This window comes from Acanthaster planci, linkage group LG04 (genome assembly GCF_054643075.1).
Source record: "Acanthaster planci isolate LZ-2023a linkage group LG04, COTS_SCS, whole genome shotgun sequence".
NCBI lineage: Eukaryota > Metazoa > Echinodermata > Asteroidea > Valvatida > Acanthasteridae > Acanthaster > Acanthaster planci.
Genome location: NC_141780.1, coordinates 23078525 through 23100523, shown reverse-complemented (window position 1 = coordinate 23100523; position 21999 = coordinate 23078525). Strand labels below are relative to the sequence as shown.

Below are 21999 nucleotides of genomic sequence, written 5' to 3'. Positions count from 1 at the left end.
CCCACCCAAACTTGATTAAAAATCTACACAATTCAGTGTTTCTGTGTAATAGTTCATAGTTTAATTCAAACATTGCCGTTAAAAGATTCAAACATTGCCGTTAAAAGATTCAAACATTGCCGTTAAGATACCTTACCCAACAAAGTGCTAAGAATGAAAGATATTTCAGAAATGTAGGTTATATACTCTACGAGAATTATAAGAAATAGTTTCCTTGATTAACTGGTCAGTACTACACTCAAAAAGAGAAAATAAGCTACATGTATTTGGAAAAAACTTTTCATTCAAGGACTCGGGAACTATCAAACATCAAACAAAAAAAAAGCACACCACTTAATGCTGGCTAAAGTCAAACCCTTTTATCTTTAGGAGTGAATTTTTAAGGCAAAAGAATACATAGAATCAAAAATACACAGGAAGTATCTGCAGTCCACTGAACCTCAAGCTATTACATGCAAATTGTAAATAACACAACAAAAATGAGTTTATACCTGTCACCACCTCACTTGCTGGTCCCTGGAATATTTTTTCATCAAAAAGGGATCAAAATGTACTTGGTTCCTAATTCGACATTTGTTTCTAATTTACCCTTGTTGCTTCTGCTAATCCTGATGAGATTAGATCTTGTGCAAACAGATGTAACTGTAGAAAAATCACCTCAAAATATGAACAAGATTAACTGTTTTAAGATTTAAAGATTTATTTTTTCCCTACCAAATAAAGATAATGAGAAGGAACACTTGAAAAAACACCCAGATAATTGCATTGCTATTGCCAAAGTTTCACTTAAAAGACCTAAAGAACAAAATAAAGACATGGCATAAAACAAAATAAAACATCTGGTAGCAACCATTATTTCATTAGAATCTTTTTGCTGACAAGCTGGAGGCTGTTAAATTCATCTTGTTGAGAGTTTTTATTTCTAATTTAGGAGAACCTTAACTGAATAATATGTGTTATCTATCTAACAATATAGAAATTTTATTCAAATCAGTAAACGATTAATTAAGAATTGCAAAATTTCACAAGCTATTAAGTCATACAGTTATAAATGGTTATAATTCAAGATGTTTAACACCAATGAAAGGATTTTGAATATACAAAGAATTCTGATAAGTCCCAAACAAAAAAAATTTTCAGTTTGAAGTACTTAAATAAATTTTAATCCTAAGACTGAAAAGTGTGATAAAAGTTTAGCATTACTATTTTTTTCACGATTCACCTTGATCACACTGGGAGCTCAAATCCCTCATGGAGCCTAACCAACCATTTTGAACTTTAAGTCACGCCCTTTCATTCTTCCATTACGAGCAAGTTTTGCAAGTGCACCATTTCAAAAGGTGTCTTTTCAACCAGCGGTTTGCACTCTTACAATTTGGCTTACAATGATAATTCATTAACAAGCAATATGCAGGAAAATACCTAGGAAGCAAGGTGGAACTACCTACTAAAAAAGATAAAAATTGGTTTGTAAAGCTCCATAGTTCAATTGGCTGCTTTCTACTTATATGCAAAGTTCAAACCAAAGCGAAATTCACTTCCATAAATGAACAATCCAAGTAAAAATCAACACACTGAAAACATTCAACTCTACGTCTTCTTATTATCTGCTCATATCACTTATTAGCTGGCCGTTTTTACTTGCATGACAAACAAGCCTTATGCTACAGCTGAGTTTAAGCCTATACTGAATGATGTTAACACCAACCACTGAGTAAGAATTCCTACCTGGCCCACTGTAGCTTTTGACCATGTACACGGCTCTACCCAACCATTCTCTTAGAAGTCACTCTTTACTTCACTCGCTTACGCTTAGCAGAACGGCTATTTCCTAAAGCGCTACCTGTTGGTGATGGGACACTTGCTCCTTTCAGATGTTCTATATGGTAATTATCCATGTAAGGTTTGACTGCTTTCCACACCTAGAAAACAATCCACCAAAAACAAATACAAACAGTGCAATGGAAAGATGTCGATTTTTTGCCCAACACGTATCTGTACATTCTGTGTACTCACTGTTGTCTGAAGACTTGTCAGAGAAATGCCACAAGCTTCCTTAGATGGGACTTGAACACTAACCTCCTACTCACAAGTGCAGATACCTTACCACTAAGTTTACTGGATTCAGCAAGCTGATAAGCAATGGGTACCATGCCAAACACGAATGTTTAGCGCAGTACTCAGTGCTCATCTGACTTCAACTAGCTCAATCCCGGTATGTTTCATGGAGCCTTGGACCCACCTTTTCTTCCCTCAGGAGCTTAGTTGCTCCTTCAATGTCGGGGGCCATGTAGCGATCCTTGTCCCAGGGTCTGTATTTAAACACAGCGAAATGACAACCAGGAATAAGATCCAACTGATGTTACGAATTCATTGTTAATTATTCACCCCTTTAGTTGCGAATGGACGTGTCCTAACGTTTAGTGGCAGGATCTTGGGGTTTTCTTCTATAGGCATTATGTAACCTTTTATTTAGTATAGACGTGCCTGAGTGATGATCCAGGAATGGTTTCCTTATTGTTAGTAACTTTTTATAAGGGGGTTATTACTACGGAAAAGGTATGACAGCAGCATTTTATTTTGAACCTACGCTGGAGGTCGTAGGGTTTCGAGACCCAAGACGGGGAGCCATGCAGAATTACGGGGGCTAGGATTCCGTGCTAATGATAGCTGTATCTACCAGCAGTGTGTAATGTCGTCAGGCTGATGACTCTACGGGCCATGCTTTATGTGGCAGATTCGTTCGACTGGCTGCAGCATCTATGACCGGTTTCAACGGCTGTGATGCTGGTTTCATCAACTTTCCGAATTTTTGGCAGACCCGAAACTCATCTCATATGAGACTCTTATGAATTGAACTTTCGTTTTGCATCGGTAGGCCGACTTCTTCCACTCTTTTGGACCCGATGCTGCTGGTCAGATATCCCAGGACCTTCGTGTACCGCTGCTGGTCAGGCAGGATGCCATGTCATTATGACTGTATTAAGTTGATTTTGATGTGAAAATGAATGTAATCTGTGTATTCTATTGTTTTGCTGGCATTTTGATGTTGTGTGATTGTGAACAGTCAGAATTTCTAGATTTGCAATTTTGAAGTCTTGGTTTTGTGTCTGATGTATTTTGTCTGATTGTCAATATGCAACACTGATAAATGGTATAACCTTGGTTGTAAACACAGGAAAACGCCAACCTGTATATTCAATTTGAAAAGGTATAACCCTGGGGGTACTAACACAGGGAAATGATAACCAGGTTATTAGATCTTCAGTATTGAAGTCAAGTCTATCACAAGTCAATCATAAGTCCTGTTACAAGTTAATGACATGAAAAGACTGCTATTCTCACAGATCAATGGATATACACCTCCTAAGTTGACTTATGACTGGATGACCAGTGGATGCGACTCCAATGCTAAAAGCTGAATACCTCACCTAGCTCTCGTCGCAATATTTCCTCTGTAGAATCTATGCTAAACTTGACATGAATCTCCAACATTCCTCCACAAAACCACAGCAGAAATATTAATAAGTCAGGAAAATATGACAGACTTACTCCACGACAGAGCGAACAAGTTTGTGGACTTCCTCCAGTGGAGCTGTAGTTTTCAGAGGACGAAGGAACTCAATACCTTGGCATGCTGCTAATAATTCAATGGCCAAAACTGTGAAAAAAGAATTATTTTAATTCACTTCAAACTGAAGTATGTCCCATAAATTTTACCTGATAATGATATGAAACTCTTCAACACTTGTGAACATCAAATCAGCATTACTGGACAACCCTGAAAACTCTTACTTCAGACTTCTTTTAAAATGAGAGATTTGATCAATTCAAAAGTGAAACATGTTCCCCCAATACCAAAAAAGAATGTCTCCACATCAAGGCAATTAAAATAGTTCACATAGCTTACCTTGTTCCACATGCTCAACAACAGTCAGGCATTTTCTGGCAGAGAATCCTCCCATGCTAACATGATCTTCCTGGTTTGCACTGGTCGGCAGTGAGTCAACAGACGCTGGATGAGTCAGAACCTTGTTTTCAGACACTATTTAGGGAAAAAAAATAAAATAGACAAACAGAGCTATCAGAAAGATGGTCAAAGCAGCATATTAATGGTAATGATATCAAAATAACCCCATTTATGCACTGAAAAACAAACCAGAACAAAATGAACAACTTTGTTTTTGAATATGCAATCATTTATGGCCGAGTCGGTGAATTAGGGCTGAACTTAAACCACTCAACATTTTCACCATCCAGCAAAGCGGGATAATACAATCAATGGTTAAGAATCCTTTAGGAAAAGTCTCACCAAATCGCCTTTCTTACCCAGAGCAGCTGCCGTGCAGTGAGCAATCATAAAGCCATTATTGTTACCACCGTCACTCACCAGAAATGCTGGCAGTTCACTCAGCGCTAAGTCCAAAGGAAACAGAAGTCAACAAAAGGAAGTTAGAATTGTCAATCAACCCTCTGCAGAACTTTTCTACAATGAATGGAACAATTAAGTCCTTCCTTTGAAGGTAAGACTTGATAAGTTGAATTCATTGTTTTGTAACAGGTTAGGAAATACAAGACGGAGCATCTTCCTGGATGGGGTTTGTCATGTACATGAACCTGTATTTTTCATCAAAGAATCCTTGAGGCAGAGAACCACTCTTATATGCTACTGGTTCCAGTCTAGTTTGTCCTGCAGTTTGGTGCCTGTCCTCCATTGTTGACATTCAGTCTCCAAAATGTAAGCAAAAACCTGCAAAGAAATTATTTCCTGAAAAAAATACCAGCATTAAGCTGGAATTCTGGAATGATAAAATGTCAATCCTTATGAATTAGGATGTACATGAAAACTGTTAAGATACATCTAACAAGATGTGAACTCTTCCCATGATGCACTACAGGTGAAGGAAGATTCCACTTGTGGTAGCTTTTCTGTATTGAAAAATCATTTTTATTAAAAAAAATAGTTAAATGGGTTGGTTTAATGGACTGTGAGGTGACTTGTGTTACAACTTTCAGTGCCTTTAACCTCTGACCTCTGGTTTACAACCTGCAAATAACCTTCATGGGTAATATGACCTGTGACCTACATACATGGATTAACAAGTCGTTCAATTCGGCGTTCACTGATGCATGCCAGTTCACTGATGCCGATGGCCAGATAGTCCAGCACCTGTGATGATAATAATAAGAGCGCTCTTACACAAGGTATCACCACACTTAACAAAAAATCTAAAGACTCCATGATTCATCATGAACCAAAATATCTTTACAGATTTTTTGAAACTGTCATGTGGTATTGATGAGTGGATATTCTTGGAAAGGTTGTTCAAAAGTTTCCATAGGCATGGCCCCCCTGCGTAGAATCCTGGTTTGCTAAACAAAGTGTGTACCCATCCCTTACAACAAGAAGCACTGAAGAATCAAAAAAGAACTGTAGACCTGGACATCTAGGTTGGTACTCATCAATGAGATTAGTGAGATATAATGAAGTGGTGTTTATGGAAGCATTGATAATCTAAAGAGGGAATCTTGCATAAATTCCATGGTGGACCGGGAGACAATAAACCCAATGAATAAGCGGAGTAACGTGGTGAAAATAGACAAATCAAAATCATTCAGATGGTACTTATAACTTTGTGTTATCAATGTAAAACATGAAAACTTGGCTAACCTTCCCTTCATGTGCAGTGATGTACATGTATGCCTCAGGAATTTTAAGAAAAAGAAAAAACAATGCATTCACACAAACCTTGGCAGGGTATTCCCCATGAAAGTTTCCACCAGAAATTGTCTCTTGACGCTCAGCAAATACCATCTAGTCAACAGAGGAAGTTGAGGAACATCAGAATGATATCATTCATCTTTAAGGAAAATCATTTTCGAGAAAAACCCTGAACTGTTGATAACGGTATCCCACATGCTCTTCATCTCAACAGAGACCAACAATAGCATTTCTCCTCTATTCAGCTTATTTGCTGTGATTTGGATAGCATCCAAAATGAGATTTTACTCTATGACCTATGTCAGAGCATCTTCTTCTTAATGTGTGACAGTATTCTGCCAGTCTTCTAGTGCACATTTGACCTGTTGGGTCATTATTTGAACCAGAGGATAAAGTATCTATAGAAAATTTCTCAACACAATGTGCACATTTGAAATTCAAATCATTTAAGAATCTTAAGTTCTCAAAAAGATGCCTATTTCAATGAAGTAGCTAGAGCGAAAACCCATAATCAGTGTTTTCCAGTAGAAACACAAAAGAATCAGACGTAGTTACTGGGAACAAAGAAATGCGACACATCGAGACTAAGATGAGAATAATTTATTGGTAATTACAATACTCAAGTATTTTGTAAGGATACTGGATTGTCAGTCGCACTGTTCAGCTCAGTCGTCAAGATGCCTCTAACAAACTCAATGGTGTCGTTGACAATACCATGAACCTGAGATAAATGATTAGGGAAAAAATATATTTACTGTAACTAACATCAGAACAGTTGAAAAAAAATTGAATTTTATCACACTTACTTAAGTAAGTCTTGAACATTTTCTTTTGGGTATTTTTATAAATATACTTGAACTAATCTGAGTCATGGTTTGTACAAATTTGTAGATTTGAAAAAACAGAACTGTCTACTGAAAATTTAACAGCTGTACACTAAAACATGAAAACTTCTTCAGGCATTTAGACATTTTGGTAAAGCTTCCATGGACCATGTCGTGATTTCTTAAAGGAGAGAAGAAGTGAAAAAAATTAAGGTAGGAACTGAAAATCTGTTTACTTAACATAAAGCTAAAGCATTCCCTTGAATTATTGTCACATATACAAAAATCAAACTTGTGAAGGCAGGTTTGCAGACCAAGCTAGGAATTTTTTTGTGTGTGATGATATTGTGACAAAGTGGCTTTAAGAAGTTTAGATTTCAGTTAAAAGATGACATCATTCTTTTTCATGTATAGGAGCAGAGAATGCGTGAGTTCACGTGTACATTAGCATTAATCTGTGCGTAATTTCCCAGGTAAATGTTTAACGCAGTGCGGGACGGACGCAAGTTTATGTTTTGTCTAGTTTGTGCCACGCTGCACATGGTATAGGCAGTCTCAGCTCGCACAAGTCTCAAGGTAGTCAGGAGGCCTGGTTTGGTGAGTGAACATCGCTATGGGTGACTGCTCCTTTTGTGTGTGCTACTTCGGAGAGTCGGCTAGCAATTCAGTACTGCTTCCGCATAAGCAGTTAGCTAGTAACCGTAACGTATCCGCATTAGTTGACTATTGTGTACTGTTCTTTGTATCGTTCAGAAAGGACCATGGGAAGAGCAATAATGTGTGGGTAGAGTTGTTGAGGGTTGTCTGAAGGTCTCTGTTTAGGAAAGCGGTGAAAGGCTGGATAGTCAGCAGACGCCCTGAGTTACCCGTTAATTTGGGTTAGTTAATTAGCACCAGCAATCCGCCAATATCTTGGGTGCAGTCACCCGAGTGAGGATTGCGGAGTGCAAATTGCGGATACGGGTAAGAGGTTGCGGAGTGCGAATTGTGGAGTATGGATTATTGGCGGCACTTTGTGGAGTGCAGAGTGCGGATTATTTAAGTGTTCTTTTGTAATTGTATTTTGTGTTATTATTCTTTTGTAACTCTTGTATAAAATAAATAATTCCAATTGTGTAAATATAGTGATTATATAAACTAAAGAAAAGTAAGTCCAATTGATCTTGCTGGTAATATCTTGTTTACCCACATGCTCGTTGTTGTGTCAGTCGACCGAGTCACCGAATCAATTACCTATCGGTGGTATATTTCTGCCAAAGTGACCCCTAACCCCTGGACCTTAGATTGCTCGTCGAACTCAAGGTCCGCAAGGCAGATAGTTTAGGTTTAGGTCAGGTGACTTTCCCCACAGTTGGAAACAGTTCGCCCAGATTGGCGAGACCTAGGCTGGCTCGTGGGAATAAAATGCCACAATATTCATGCATTTGCGCTATATCTTATCTTTGTATTCAAATGATGTATTTAGGGCCACTGGCAACATGCTTTTTTGTTATACAGAACTGAGGCACATGTATGTCTTAGCACAAGGAATAATCAATCTCTATACCTGTGGGCAGCAACGCAGAGTATAAGCATCTTGCACACGGTCACAGAATCGATGGCTCTCGGAAATTTCGGAGGGGTGGACATCTGAAGCCAGGAGTGAACGTAGGTTGCTGGCCACTAGCATTTGTCCCTTGTGGGGTCTGGCTGCATGGATGTCTGGGTGTAACAAAATACACAAAAAATGAGTTTGGTAATTCAAAATGCTAACTAGTGACAGACAAAAAAATGAAGCTTTGTTCAGCACTCGCTGAGGATATTATTTTGGGGCTGAAATTATTAGGAATATTGACTTTTAGAAAAAAAAGATGTATTGGACAACTAATCAAATATGAAGCTAAACGTCACAGATACTGATCGGCAAGAGTCATTTGAACAGTTTTGTGCAATATTTCTTACCAACACGTCAGTTTTGCAACACTAAAGCGGCATGTTTATTGGTCAGCTGGAGGGGAGTTGAGGCAGCTAGACATTTCTACTTGTCAGATGTGCCCGTGTATGTTTACACAGCCTCTGACAGAAAGTGGTAAAACTGCTGCTGAGTTTAAGTCTTAGTATAAACATAGTTCATGCATATTGAATCTCTAACCAATCTTAAGTCTTAAATAAGGGCTTTTCACCCTATCTCCATTTCAAACCATGTTCAAACCTACCTGGGGCCACACCGGTTCAATTCCAAAAATTTTCGACACGGGTTGGAGAGATGCAACGTTCACACTACATTTGCGTGAACCGGCTCTTGCGTGAACCGTGTAATGACCGATCCGGATATCGGGCAAGTGTATTTACACTGTTGTATTCTCAACCCGGAGAGGCCCAGCGGTACACAGCGTTGGCTCTTCCAATAATGCATTGCGACGCGCTAGTTTACCATTTCCAACATGGCTGCGCCCGAGTTTTACTACACGCTGTTCTTGCATGTCTTGCTGTGCATGTTTCTGTTCATTCTGAGGAGGAAAAGAGCCCAAATTGTGCGAGCCCGTACAGCAAAGAGGATGATCAACAATCGGTGATGTTTTTGTTTATTGACCTTTAACACGTCATTAAAAAATCGTTACGTTATGGGCGCATCAACACGGATCAGCCGCGTGACTCGGGGCCGTTCACACTACCATTTTCTACACGGGTCACGTCCAAAAATACAGTTTCAACCCTGGTTGCTACCAGGGTTGGTTTCGATCCGGCTAGAGTGCCTTACGCGGTTCGGCTAGGGGTTGAAGCTTTTCAAGTGTGAAAAGGATCAAAAAATCTCGGGGTTTGATCTGGTTCCAACCCCGAGATTTCGGACAGTGTGAAAAGCCCTATAGATAGAAATTGCCCTAATTATAGTGATCCTGCTTGACAATTTATTTCATATATAAAAAGGCAGCTCACTAGTCCAAGGCTATTTACCGGGACCAGGTGTCTGCAACTATAAAAATGGACTTACGACTTTCAAAAGCAGAGTTTGTCCCTTTCAGGACATCCAACGACAGGGCAGCAATGACATCAGCCTGACGTGCAATAGCTGCTGCTCGCTCAACGGCTGAAAGAAAGGAACAATCATTCTTAGCATGCTTGATTCACTTCATTATCAAATGTTGATGAAATAAATTACATGTAAAAGAACTGAAGAAGCAACCTGTAAAGCGGATTTCAACAATTTCCTTAAAGAAACAAACTGATACCGCGACTACAATAAAAAACCATTACTGAGATAGAGCTAGGTTCCTGTGCTGGTCAAACATTGTTGCCTTTAATTAATAGGTCTCTAACTTAATAACACATGCAACTAGCAAGGTTTTGCTTCTAAAAGGCTTCCACTTTGGATTCTGTGTTCAAATAACTCTATAAATAGTGACAAGATGAACATGCAGGACAGATGTTTAATCAGCACTGAATTACCTTCAGCTCCAAGTGCGGTGATCATCTGTGTGCCATTAATTAATGCAATACCCTGTTCAGGAAAATCAAAATATTTAGTTATTCAACCAAAGATTAGTCAGATTAAAGTTAAGCATTTTTGGCTGTGCTTTACAGAAAATATGTTAAAGTTTGTACTTAATTTCAGCCGATCCCACTTCACTAGCTGTGGCAACTAGAGTCTGGTAGATACATGTAAGCACAAAATATAAGCAGCAATAGCAACAATTATAACACACCTCTTCCAGGTTCTATATCCTGGTTGGCTGAAATATCATCATGTATGGTTCGCTAATATGAGCTAGTACATGAATTTGGCATTAGCGTGACTCAACACGCGCCTGGACACTGCACGGGTGCATCAATTCTAGAGGCTAGTGCCCGGTAAGGTACTAGTCTTGAAAAGTTTTGACAAGTTATTGCTCCCTCTGGAGGTTGAGGTGAATTGGTATTGGGTGAAAAGTTGAATTGAAAAAGTTAAAACCCTTGAAGAATTCTTTTCCCTGTTGAATGTAGTAACTCAGAATTAGACTACGTCAAGGGGTATTAAAATAAACCATCAAGTTTTACGCAATTTTTGAAGTGCTATTGAAAGTAGAATTTAAATCCCGAAAGAATTCTTTTCCTTGTTGAGTATAGCAACTCAAAATTAGACTGCGTCGAGGGAAACTAAAATAAACCTTCAATTTTTTTGGCAATTTTTGAAGTGCTATTGAAAGTAGAATTTAAATCCCGAAAGAATTCTTTTCCTTGTTGAGTATAGCAACTCAAAATTAGACTGCGTCGAGGGAAACTAAAATAAACCTTCAATTTTTTTGGCAATTTTTGAAGTGCTATTGAAAGTTGAATTAAAACAGTTAAAACCCTGAAAGAATATCTTTCTAGTTTGAGGTTTTAATTGTTATAACAATTAAAACACATATGAACTGACCTAATTCGGTCACTAGTGCACATCCATGCTCCCTCAAGAGGGAAGTAGGACCCTCTTCTGGTCACTCACAGTCCCCTCGGGGACATAGACGGGCACTAGTGAAGTCATTGCCAGTCCATATATGTATAAAAAACCTTGGGAATTCTTACCTCCTTTGGACCAAGGATAACCGGCTCCACCCCATGCAACTTCAGAATCTACCAGGAAGAAGAAAAAAACACGGAATTATTTGTTCTGAAATTAAATTACATGGAAGGGAAGGCACTGACTAACAAACAAGTTTAATCCCATGAAAATAGTTCCCTTGGTCTTGGCAAGTTATTTAAGTAAGGATTAATGCCTTCAGATGTACAAAAACAACATAAATTACTGGTTGATTGGATAAGTTCTACGCCCAAAGGAAAATAAAACCAGACGAACATAAGGTCAAAGTTTCTAGAGGATCTCACCGTTTTAGCATCACCCCATCCTGTACGAGGACTCCACATCTTGCCTTCTCCCATCATCCCCAGGGCAAGATGACTCAAGGGAGCCAAATCACCACTTGCGCCAACAGTACCCTTCTCTGGAACTAAGGGCAAGCAGGACGCTGAAGAAGAAGAAAAAGATATGCCTTGACAAGTAGCAGAACTAAGTCTTGGGAGGGGAACCAGTAGTTATTTGGGGGCCTGAGTTTTGATTCGTTTTTGATATCAAGAGAACTTCATATCCTTTACAATTTACATAATATCACTAATATTATATTCCATAAACAACTAAATTAATGTTAACTGCATTAACAATAGTGAGATTTGATAATAGTTTCATAGAAAAGACTACATGAGTTTATATTAAAATTTAAGGGTACCTGACTCTTCTGCAAGGAAAAACAGGCTAATCAAGCAGCTTTAACAGAACTTTAAACATGATGATTGTGGCTGCAAAGAAACATGTCAGTATCTGAATCGAACAAATTATAATGTGGGTGTGAGTAAATACTGAACAGAGAGAAAATATAGACCAAATCTTACAATTGAAGGCATCAATCATGCTTCTAAGGTTCTTAGGAGATAGTCCACTGTGCCCCTTTGCAATCACATTGATGCGTAAGGCCAGCAAGCGTCGGGTACGTTCAGGGGTGAGTGGTTCACCCACCCCAGCGGCATGAGAGCGGATCAGGTTCTCCTGCAACTCACTATCAGAAAACAGAAATACTGAATGTTGAGCACCCATTTCCCACACTACGTCTCTCAGTTTACCTCCTGCTTATGTAATTTTTGCCATGCACTATATGCCAAGTGTTTTCTAAGACTTGTTGAACAAATTCAAAAGCTTCCTTGGGTTATATCTGAATCTACAATATTCCCCTTTATAATGCAAACTTATTATAAACATTTGAAACCCTTAAAAGGGGATGGTACCTGGCGATGGGGGGGTCAGAATGAAATCATAGAATGGAGTCTGGTTCTTTAAATTCAACATTTTCAAATGAATGAACACTACATTGGGGAATCTGAATGAAATTGGGTCTCCAACGAAAACGGTCTATTGTTTGGCCACAAGTGCTTCATCATCCTACAGTTTCCTTCTCATTAAATGAACATGTCCATCCTGTATGAACTGGCTCTAACACATGCCGATGTTTCAGGTTCAACTGGACCATATCGCAATTAAATAAACCACTTGCCCTGAACATATCTTTCAGAGAAAAGAGATCATTACCTCATTATACCATACTTTGCCTCCTTAATGAGTTATGATTATCCTAATATGGACTGATCACAAGTCTTTAATTGCTGAAGGACAGAAATCATTTTGGAAGGGGGGGTGTGGTGTTCAAAGTAGCAGGGCGAGATGGTGAGTTCACTTTGCTTTCATCCTTGATTAGTATCAGATTTAGTCTTAAAATGTATTTTCAAGATGTATTTTTGCGTTGGGGAGATGTTAATTATATATAACAGGTTTGCCCTTACCCAACGTATATTAATAAGCACTGTATGCTCAGTGCTTGTCCGAGAGCTTGCGAAAAAACCTCACAAGCTTACTCGGGTGGGACTCGAACCCACGACCTCCTGCTTACTAGTGCAGATGTCTTAACCACTTGACCACCGAGCTTGCTGGGGTCGGCTGGCCGGTCCGAGTCAAATGAAGCAGCGGGTTCCGCGAACTATTTTCAAGATGTATTTTTTCTTAAAATGTACATTTGATCCATAAGTGTTAAAGAGGATCGTGTGTTTCATTAAAAATTAGCAACACTAAGTGTTTATTTTCATTATTTGATAGCTGTGTGAGATTTATACTGATGGCTAGAATAGGTTTAGCAGTCACTTGGAAAACACACAACTATGATGTAACAAGCGTAGAATCCTATAAGTGAGTGATGCAAATTCTAGTCACATTGATATCAAGCATACATGTGACATACTTTGTACTGAACAGTGTTCTTATTCCTCCATGGTGCACTTTCAACCAATCAGTGAACGAATCAATTTGTGGGACATTATAAACACCTCTTCAGCTCTTCAGAAGTCTACTGAGCTATGTTCATTTTGATTCTATACTCATACATGTCACAATCTGGCAATTTCTTATCAATACACCTACTTGAGTTTTTCAACAGGGATGACCACACGAGCAAACTTTCCAAAGCCTGTTGTCACGCCGTATACAACTACAAACAAATTCAAACATTTTCAGGATCATTGTATTGATGCAGGAATCATTCCTGAACATTTAGGGACAATAAGAACTTTAAGTGAACTGAGATATGGCAATAGTGGTAATAAATCCCTTGGGAGGGGGGGCTGAAATTCATAGATAGAAAAGACTAAAGCTTTCAACAACACCAAAACCAAATTAAAATTACAATACCACCCACAGTACCATTGCCCACCCAAAGTACCATCCTGACTATTGCCCAATGTACAGTATCACTTGTCAAACTCATCATTACCCCTAACTCTACCACCTAGCACTCCCCGTTTGGTTTATATCTGTTCTATCTAATCTATTTACAACAGGTGATTAATGCCAACAATTCTCTGTGACAAGAAGAAAATATAAATTCACCTTTGTTTTCTTCCACAATCTTTTCCAGCAGATTCCTTGATGCTGTGACTTTCTCCCATGCTTTGTCTGTCAACTGGGGGGGAAAAAATCACATTACGATGCTGTCGGATTCAACAATTACACTCCAGATCCTTTTAGAAATTATACAAAAAAACAATAGTTTGAGATGAAAAACTTTACTCCAGGTGTTCTTGAACAGTGTAGGCTGTGCACACAAGTACCTCTTTGCCAATAGCAAAGAGACAAGTTTGACCAATCTGTTCTAAATTGAAGTGTGCCTTCATGGGCTGGTGCAACCAATCATCAATGCATACGCAAAGACAATTCATTCCTACACAATTTGATTGTCCATGCTATCGCGAGTCCCACACCAAGCATGCGTATAAACCTGCATGCTGTGAGCTCCCACAAAGGATTGTTGTTTCGATATACATTGTACATGCAAGATCATGCCCTCTCTTGTTCCCACTTAGAACGGATTGGCTCCTTGTACTGATCCATACACAATCTTTTCAAAAATTCATTTCACACACTCCACACTATTTACAAAGTTACATGTATACCTTGGCCAAGTGGGGGCACAGTGAGGGCCCAGGGGGGGCCCAGTGGGGGCATTGCTGCTTATTCGGACTTGAAAAGTATTCCCTTATACATGTACAACATGAAGTCCACAAAAGTATGGTTTGAATTCCAACAACTGGGACACATCACTGCACAAAATTCCTATTCCTTTCATTTTGGGGTCTTCAATGGATGATGTGGTCATGAAAAAGAAAGTGTTTGTTGTTGTGTTTGGAACTCTGGTAGAATAACAGACCAGAGCGATCTTTCATGTCTGAAATAAAACATCTGCAATTATGGTTTAACTTCATGAATATTCAAAAATGTCAACAGTCATTCTTTTGGATGCATGTTGGATATGGAACACATATATGCAGTCTTCAGTGTAGCTACCGGTACAGTTGCCACAACAAAACATACATGTACATGTACCTGTGTATTCTTCTGTGTATACTGTATTCTTTCTCAGTGGTTTACTGCCACAATTAATTATGAAAATGAAACAGTGAGGCACAGATGTTGGATGGCATAATCTACATAAGCCGTTCAAAAGCCATACAAAATATCAAGTTTTTTTATAGGTTTGGGCACAAACATGGATGCGCCCAGCAGGCATCACTTTGTACATGTTCATGAGTTAGCACTCTAGTTTGTATACATGTACATGTAGGTCTACCTCAGCATGTGCTGTTGAGAGTGCAGTACAAACCAAACCACAAAACAAACAACATGGAGGTACCTGTAAGGAAAGTTCACAGTTTTATGGATTTGCAAATCAGGAAGGCACAATAATGTCAAAATGCAGGAAGGTGTAACAATTAAGCAGGATATAGAAACAGCCAAGAGAATTTAATTTATGATGACCATGCAACACATACAAAATGGCATCCAAGTCAAGACAATGACATGATCGATATTTTCATTTCTTCTACATGTCGATACTTCATAATACTAATAAATGTAGAGATTGTGTACTGAAAATATTAGCCACTCTGATTGAGTTTTGAGTCTGATTGAGTTTATTCTTGGCCTATCTGTAAAACTCAATGTCTCTCTTGCACATTTGTATTGGTTGATTGAGTTCAAGTCACACCACTTCACTTATTTTGAGCAAGGAGCATGTGATGCTTAATTTAATTTACAAAATGCTGAAGCTCTTAAACAGGACTGTCCATTCATTTCCTTTCCACTAATACCCCATGGTGCCAAGTTGACCTTTATGAAGGTCATCTATGGGCAAGAAGTTTGACCATTTATTATTACCAGAAGGGTAGAAGGTTTGGACCATCTTGTTGACCATTTGGAACCGGGCCCTGAGGCATGGTCACACTCTAGCCTTCAATAGAAATTTCATTTATATGTACAAAGGGAACCATTGACATGAAAACAATTATCAGCGATGCCATTCACTGTGAATGCTAGAAGTGATGTAGCTAACAAACATCAAACTGATATGAGTGATGATGGGATTTTATTAAGTCATTTGACTAAGGCTGTTCAAGTGTGACTGTATTGTGCCTACGCACCACACACAAAAGGATTTGCCAGTGGTCAAACTATAAGTTTGCTCTGCATGTACCGGTACGACAAAGTTTACAGTGACAAAACACAATTAGGCAACAAGAATAATGCCTAAAACCTCAAACATCCACTCGGAAAACGGTCGTATATGACGCATCAACATTTCTTTTGACAGCAGTAGTTAGTAACATGCTGAATCAAATGTGCAACAAATGACAGAAGAAGTCAACCCCCAACAAACCAGTAACCAATAGAATCCCCCTGTTTTGATAAAAAAATACTACCCATTGATGCATGATCAAAGGCTATTTCATACTAAGTGTGAAAGCAAACACAAATGTGGTTTTGTGACATCAGGTCAGATATTTGCATTGCCATTTTGCAAAAGTTGACCTTTCAACTCAGTGAATTTTGCAGCGAAATATTTTGCGATGCCAAATTCACTTCATTTTCACATTCGCCTACAGTATGAACTAACCTTTAGATTCACTAGGGAAAAGCTTTAAAATTTAAAATGCCATTTTTTGTTGAGCTAGTTTCCCCACCTTGATGTTATATCTGCCTTCACCAAGCTTCATCAAATCATCAGTGGAGAGGCTGCATCCATCGAGACTCAAGTACTGCAAGTAAGGTGATGATCAGTTTTACATCAATCTTCAGAGTGAGCCTGGAATGACTAGCATGTGTATCTAATCAATACGCCAAGCAAGGGTAGTTTCAGAGTGCAATACTCCACTTGATTTTTTGTCCACCCCCTTCCATGGATCAAGTTGAGATCAGCATGCAGGGAATATCAGTTGGGCTGAATGATCACTACCAGATCCAGGATGGCCAATGGGGCTACACCCACCTCCTCCAATCCAAAAAGAAGCACTAAACTTTGTTTTGTTTTTTTAAAATAAATGACAGAAGGATGACCTTGGGACTACTTCCATCCACAGTGTGTAAAAAGCTCCCAAATTTAGCCTCACATTTGAGAAGCCCAAAATATTCGAGGGAAATCCTCCAACTTTGCTATCTCCTAAAGTGCCCCCTCCCCTTCCCCCAAAATGGTTCTGATCCACCCATGTCAATACTGGGGCAACAAAGTTGACTCCAAATATGCAGTATCTCAATACTCAGGTCAAAACCCAAGTTATATTACCTCTGTTGCTGACTTAAAAGTTGTGTGTCTGTGATTTTGGAGTATAAATTGTAGTCAAGGAAATGAACGTACACAATACCTCAAGCTGCATTCTGATGGGAACAACGAATATGAATTCTGGAATTCTACTGAAACTGACTTTCTGAAAGGTAAGCAGTTCTTAGAGCAGAGGTTAACCTCAGTTATCAAATAATGCTGATCTCACTGGGAATCTGACATTCAAATGCATTAGGCAAACCTAACTGGTGGTCAGAAATAGGCCAACTCATGAACAGATTTTTTACTGGGGACCTACAAGCAATCATATTGAATGTACAGGTATGCTTTACCCATTACCAAAATCAAGGTTGCTGAATATACATTACATGTACTGGTGTTAACTGCATGTACATTTATTGCACATAACCGGTGCAGGTGTGGCTCGTTTGAAAATGAAGAAGAGGTGTCAGCCCTTAAAACCTGTTCCAGCTGTTAATAATTGACGAGCAGTTGAAAATAACATTTTGATGTGGGATTATGGATTGAACGAATCACATAAAAACTATGCATTCAGTACCATGTTGGTGCAAATGTGTGCCTTGTGTGGACATTCCTTTATTTTGTTTCAAGTTAGATATTTGATGATAATGATTTCCTGGACTGTTGCAGCGGATGACCCCAACCCTTTTATGCCTCTAACCATGTTTTCCTGATAAGGAGTAACCTTGTGTGGATACAACCTGCATTTTGTGAACCTTTTTGATTCACAGGTCAACACTATTCATGTAAAGTTTGTACATCAGAGACGTTGGTGTACAGTTTGCATTATGTGGGTTGGTTTCGTAGGCTTGCTTCTCTTTAGAGCATATGGATGGATTTTTTTTTAAATTCCCATGATATAAATATAGGATACATGTCACTATAACGTTCTGTAAGAAATGAACCAGTTTTTCAATGTTGCCAAACACTCACTTCACAGATGTCTTTCCTTGGATGGTCTCCAATCGGTGATATTAAAAGCAAAACCTTTGCCATTTTAACAAATCTTCCTTAAAAAATTTCCAGACATGCAACCTCGAATATTTTATAGACAGGCAGGCTTTTGGAAACAAGGTATTTTGAATAAATCTGTGTAAAAATATTAAAATGGGAATTTTACTGAGCTAACATTTCAGTAAAAGGCCAAACCTGAGAAAAGAATTAAGAGCAGTCATACATCTTTTTTCAAGACAACCAAGTGGAAACTACAATGAAATCTTATTCTTTAGATCTGGAAACATTCCAGTCTTCAGTTGAGACAAAAAAGGAAACAAGAGAACATTAAGATAAAAGGATACACATCCTGATGCAAGGTGGACGAGGAAATTATGCCATCAGTCTTCTGTTCACTCTTAAGAACTGCAGGAAAAATATCAAAGGCTTAATCTAATCACCTTTTCAACACTTGATCAAATTATCATTGTCAGCAGTATAGATCTATAATAAATGTTGTGGAATATGGTCAGGAATACATTTTTGGCAGCTCTGTTCTTTTCTGATCCTTTTAGGGAGGTGTTTTAGTTATTTTTGTGGTTCCTGAAGACTGCATCCAAAGTTGAGCACACACACCGCCGAGTAATTTATCGTAAGATCATTTCCACCAGTAAATCTACACATGTACTCCAAGCTTTTATGAAACAAGGAAACACCAAAAGTAAAAAGTATTTTAAAAGTCAATAATTCAATATTTTCACTGCTAATTTTGACTCTTTAGGGCATTTTATTACTTTCAGTTGGCAAATAGGTCACTGAAGGTTGAAAATGGAATTTTTTCCAAAATGGTGATAATTATAGTCAATTTATTCAAATCAAGCATAGGCCTACAGAAAGTTATACTATACTTCAAGAACTCTAAATCACTAATCACTGTGTGACTCGGAGGAGACAAGGTTTACATGGCGTCGTAACGCTATGGGGTTTTGGAATCAAAATCCACGGTCGAACCTTGGGGTAGAGGCACTTGGAAAACAAGAATCCTAGAGGGGGGGTGTCTATAGTATAACTACTTCGAGAACTTTAAGTCACTAACTTCGTGATACTCCGTGTGACTTTCACGAGACAAGGTTTACATGTACATGGCGTCGTAACGCTATGGGGTTTTGGAATCAAATTTTTGTGGTGAAATGGTTCACAGCCCTAAGAAAGCTATTAAATCAAATTTTCCCCTGACAGCATACCTGTTTAATCTATACCTCCTACTAGGGGATAACAAAAGTTTCAGAGCATGAGATGGGGATGACATCTTGTGTTGTTTTCATCTTGGGACCATCCTAGCTCCTGCTGTGACCTAGAAACACACGTCAGGCGAGACGCGCGACATGAGCTGTGCCGTGTGTGATGCTATCCCTCGCCACTGAAAATGGTTGAGCCAAGATGCGGAGCAAGCGCAGTCATTGGTGGGCTCGACACATGCGCAGTCTGATAAACACGAACGGCATGAACAAAGCGACAGTCAACGGGTGGAAGTGAGAAATTGGTGAGCAGAAATCCCATTTTTTTTCCAAAAATACTCCATCTCACGCTCTGAAACTTTTGTTATCCCCTTTTTAGGAGGTATAGATTAAGCAGGAAAATTTGATTTAATAGCTTTCTGACAGCTGTGAACCACTTCACCACAAAAATTTGATTCCAAAACCCCATAGCGTTACGACGCCATGTACATGTAAACCTTGTCTCGTGAAAGTCACACGGAGTATCACGAAGTTAGTGACTTAACTAACTAATTAAGTTCTCGAAGTAGTTATACTATAGACACCCCCCCTCTAGGATTCTTGTTTTCCAAGTGCCTCTACCCCTAGGTTTGACCATGGAGGTAGGAATGGTTCGACGAAAGGGTTAAGACTATCCCTTGTGCCCAAAGGCTGACTACTGATTTTATTATGCCCAGCGCATTGTGAGCCAATTCATCAAGCATAGAGCCTCCTTGGGCCTAACCCCACAAATAAAGCTGTAATGGCTCTCTTTAAAATCTGTCTCTTATGCCACCACAGCCCTACTTCAAGGCTAGCCCCACAAATAAGGCTGTGGTGGCTCTCTTTAAAATCTGTCTCTTATGCCACCACACCCCTACTTCAAGGCTAGCCCCACAAATAAGGCTGTGGTGGCTCTCTTTAAAATCTGTCTCTTATGCCACCACAGCCCTACTTCAAGGCTAGCCCCACAAATAAAGCTGTAATGGCTCTCTTTAAAATCTGTCTCTTATGCCACCACAGCCCTACTTCAAGGCTAGCCCCACAAATAAGGCTGTGGTGGCTCTCTTTAAAATCTGTCTCTTATGCCACCACAGCCCTACTTCAAGGCTAGCCCCACAAATAAGGCTGTGGTAGCTCTCTTTAAAATCTGTCTTTTATGCCACCACAGCCCTACTTCAAGGCTAGCCCCACAAATAAGGCTGTGGTGGCTCTCTTTAAAATCTGTCTCTTATGCCACCACAGCCCTACTTCAAGGCTAGCCCCACAAATAAGGCTGTGGTGGCTCTCTTTAAAATCTGTCTCTTATGCCACCACACCCCTACTTCAAGGCTAGCCCCACAAATAAGGCTGTGGTGGCTCTCTTTAAAATCTGTCTCTTATGCCACCACAGCCCTACTTCAAGGCTAGCCCCACAAATAAGGCTGTGGTGGCTCTCTTTAAAATCTGTCTCTTATGCCACCACAGCCCTACTTCAAGGCTAGCCCCACAAATAAGGCTGTAGAGGCTCTCTTTTACAATCTGTCTCATTTGTTGCCACCACAGCCCTACTGCAAGGCCAGCCTCACAAATAGGGCTGTAGTGGCTTTCTTTTACAATCTGTCTCTTATTTTCGCGACAGATAAGAGACATATTGTAAAAGAGAGCCACATTAGCCCTATTTGTGGGGCTCCCTTGGGCCTACACTACTTTGGGTAGATGGGTTGCGTGAGGCCAAAAGAATTCATAGATATATAGGCCTAGGCTATAGGCTATTGAAAATCATTACTCAGTCTTGCTGCTCACCAGTGTAGACGAATCCATCGTTTTCCACAACATCCTCGATGTGGTCACCTGGAAACAGCAAACTTCCTCCTGACGATTTTCGTATCTCCAACACGCTATCTTGCTCTTCTTGGTCGTAATCCTTGAGGGTACGATAACGGGCCAAGGCTTGCTTCCCTAACCAATCTACCGTAAGTTTGGATGATTTCGCTGGCACAAGCAGCCATTCATTACGTACTCGGACGTTCACCCTCATGATCTTGCCCGCCAGCACAAAATGAAAAATGATTGGGTTAAGTCGTCAGTGTATCACTGCGATTTTTCAGCCCGAAAAGTTCGTCCCTATGACGGATTCGTAGCTTATATAATGTACGCCTTATGCCTTCTGTGACGCAGTGAGTGTGTTTTTAATTATGCATTTGTCCATTCCCGATTCCACGTAAGTTGGCACAAAGATGGCGGTGCAGAGAAGGCCCAATGACCTTGCATACCAATACATGTAGCCTAGCCAGTGTGATCAAAACTCTTTTTATTTGGAAACAATCGCGCGGGAAAGAACTGCACCAAACCGGCCGTTTGCACGTGCTAGATTTTGCTGGCTACGCCGTACGTCACAAGGTTTGTTGTTGTGGTTATGTGGGTGTGGAATGGGCGAAACTACTTTGCCGGTTTTGATTGGTTTATGTCCACACGCACAACGGATGATATGAATATGCAATATTGTAGCTAAACTATTTTCCAGTCCACAGTTTGCGCTGGCGCGAACCTAGACTTGTTCACAAGACGTTAAACTTTCGCATTTCGATCTGCTTGAAGAAATTGGTTGTGGTAGC

General features: G+C 39.5%; 1 protein-coding gene across 1 annotated transcript; it reads right to left on the bottom strand.

Moving 5' to 3' along the window:
- Window positions 1–38: 38 nt before the first annotated feature.
- LOC110984509 (histidine ammonia-lyase-like) lies at window positions 39–21783 on the bottom strand. Its single transcript, XM_022244771.2, has 20 exons — window positions 21188–21783; window positions 18512–18572; window positions 17196–17223; window positions 16597–16671; window positions 13970–14042; window positions 13505–13571; window positions 11932–12095; window positions 11371–11510; window positions 11071–11118; window positions 9973–10024; window positions 9518–9613; window positions 8093–8247; window positions 6363–6443; window positions 5750–5815; window positions 5092–5170; window positions 4330–4416; window positions 3911–4045; window positions 3553–3661; window positions 2243–2312; window positions 39–1922 (listed from the first exon to the last, which is right to left on the bottom strand). The coding sequence occupies exons 1-20, from the start codon at window positions 21420–21422 to the stop codon at window positions 1794–1796; spliced, it is 1950 nt and encodes a 649-aa protein (XP_022100463.1). The 5' UTR covers window positions 21423–21783; the 3' UTR covers window positions 39–1793.
- Window positions 21784–21999: the final 216 nt, after the last annotated feature.

Bases quoted from the DNA above. Each gene is read 5' to 3' on its own strand.
- LOC110984509 (XM_022244771.2), bottom strand. From the start codon at position 21,422: ATGAGGGTGAACGTCCGAGTACGTAATGAATGGCTGCTTGTGCCAGCG. The intron at 8,248-9,517 runs GTAAGTCCATTT...TGTTACACCCAG, and splicing joins AAACTCTGCTTTTGAAAGTC to ACATCCATGCAGCCAGACCC. The intron at 4,046-4,329 runs GTAAGAAAGGCG...TTCCCTAAATAG, and splicing joins CTGCACGGCAGCTGCTCTGG to TGTCTGAAAACAAGGTTCTG.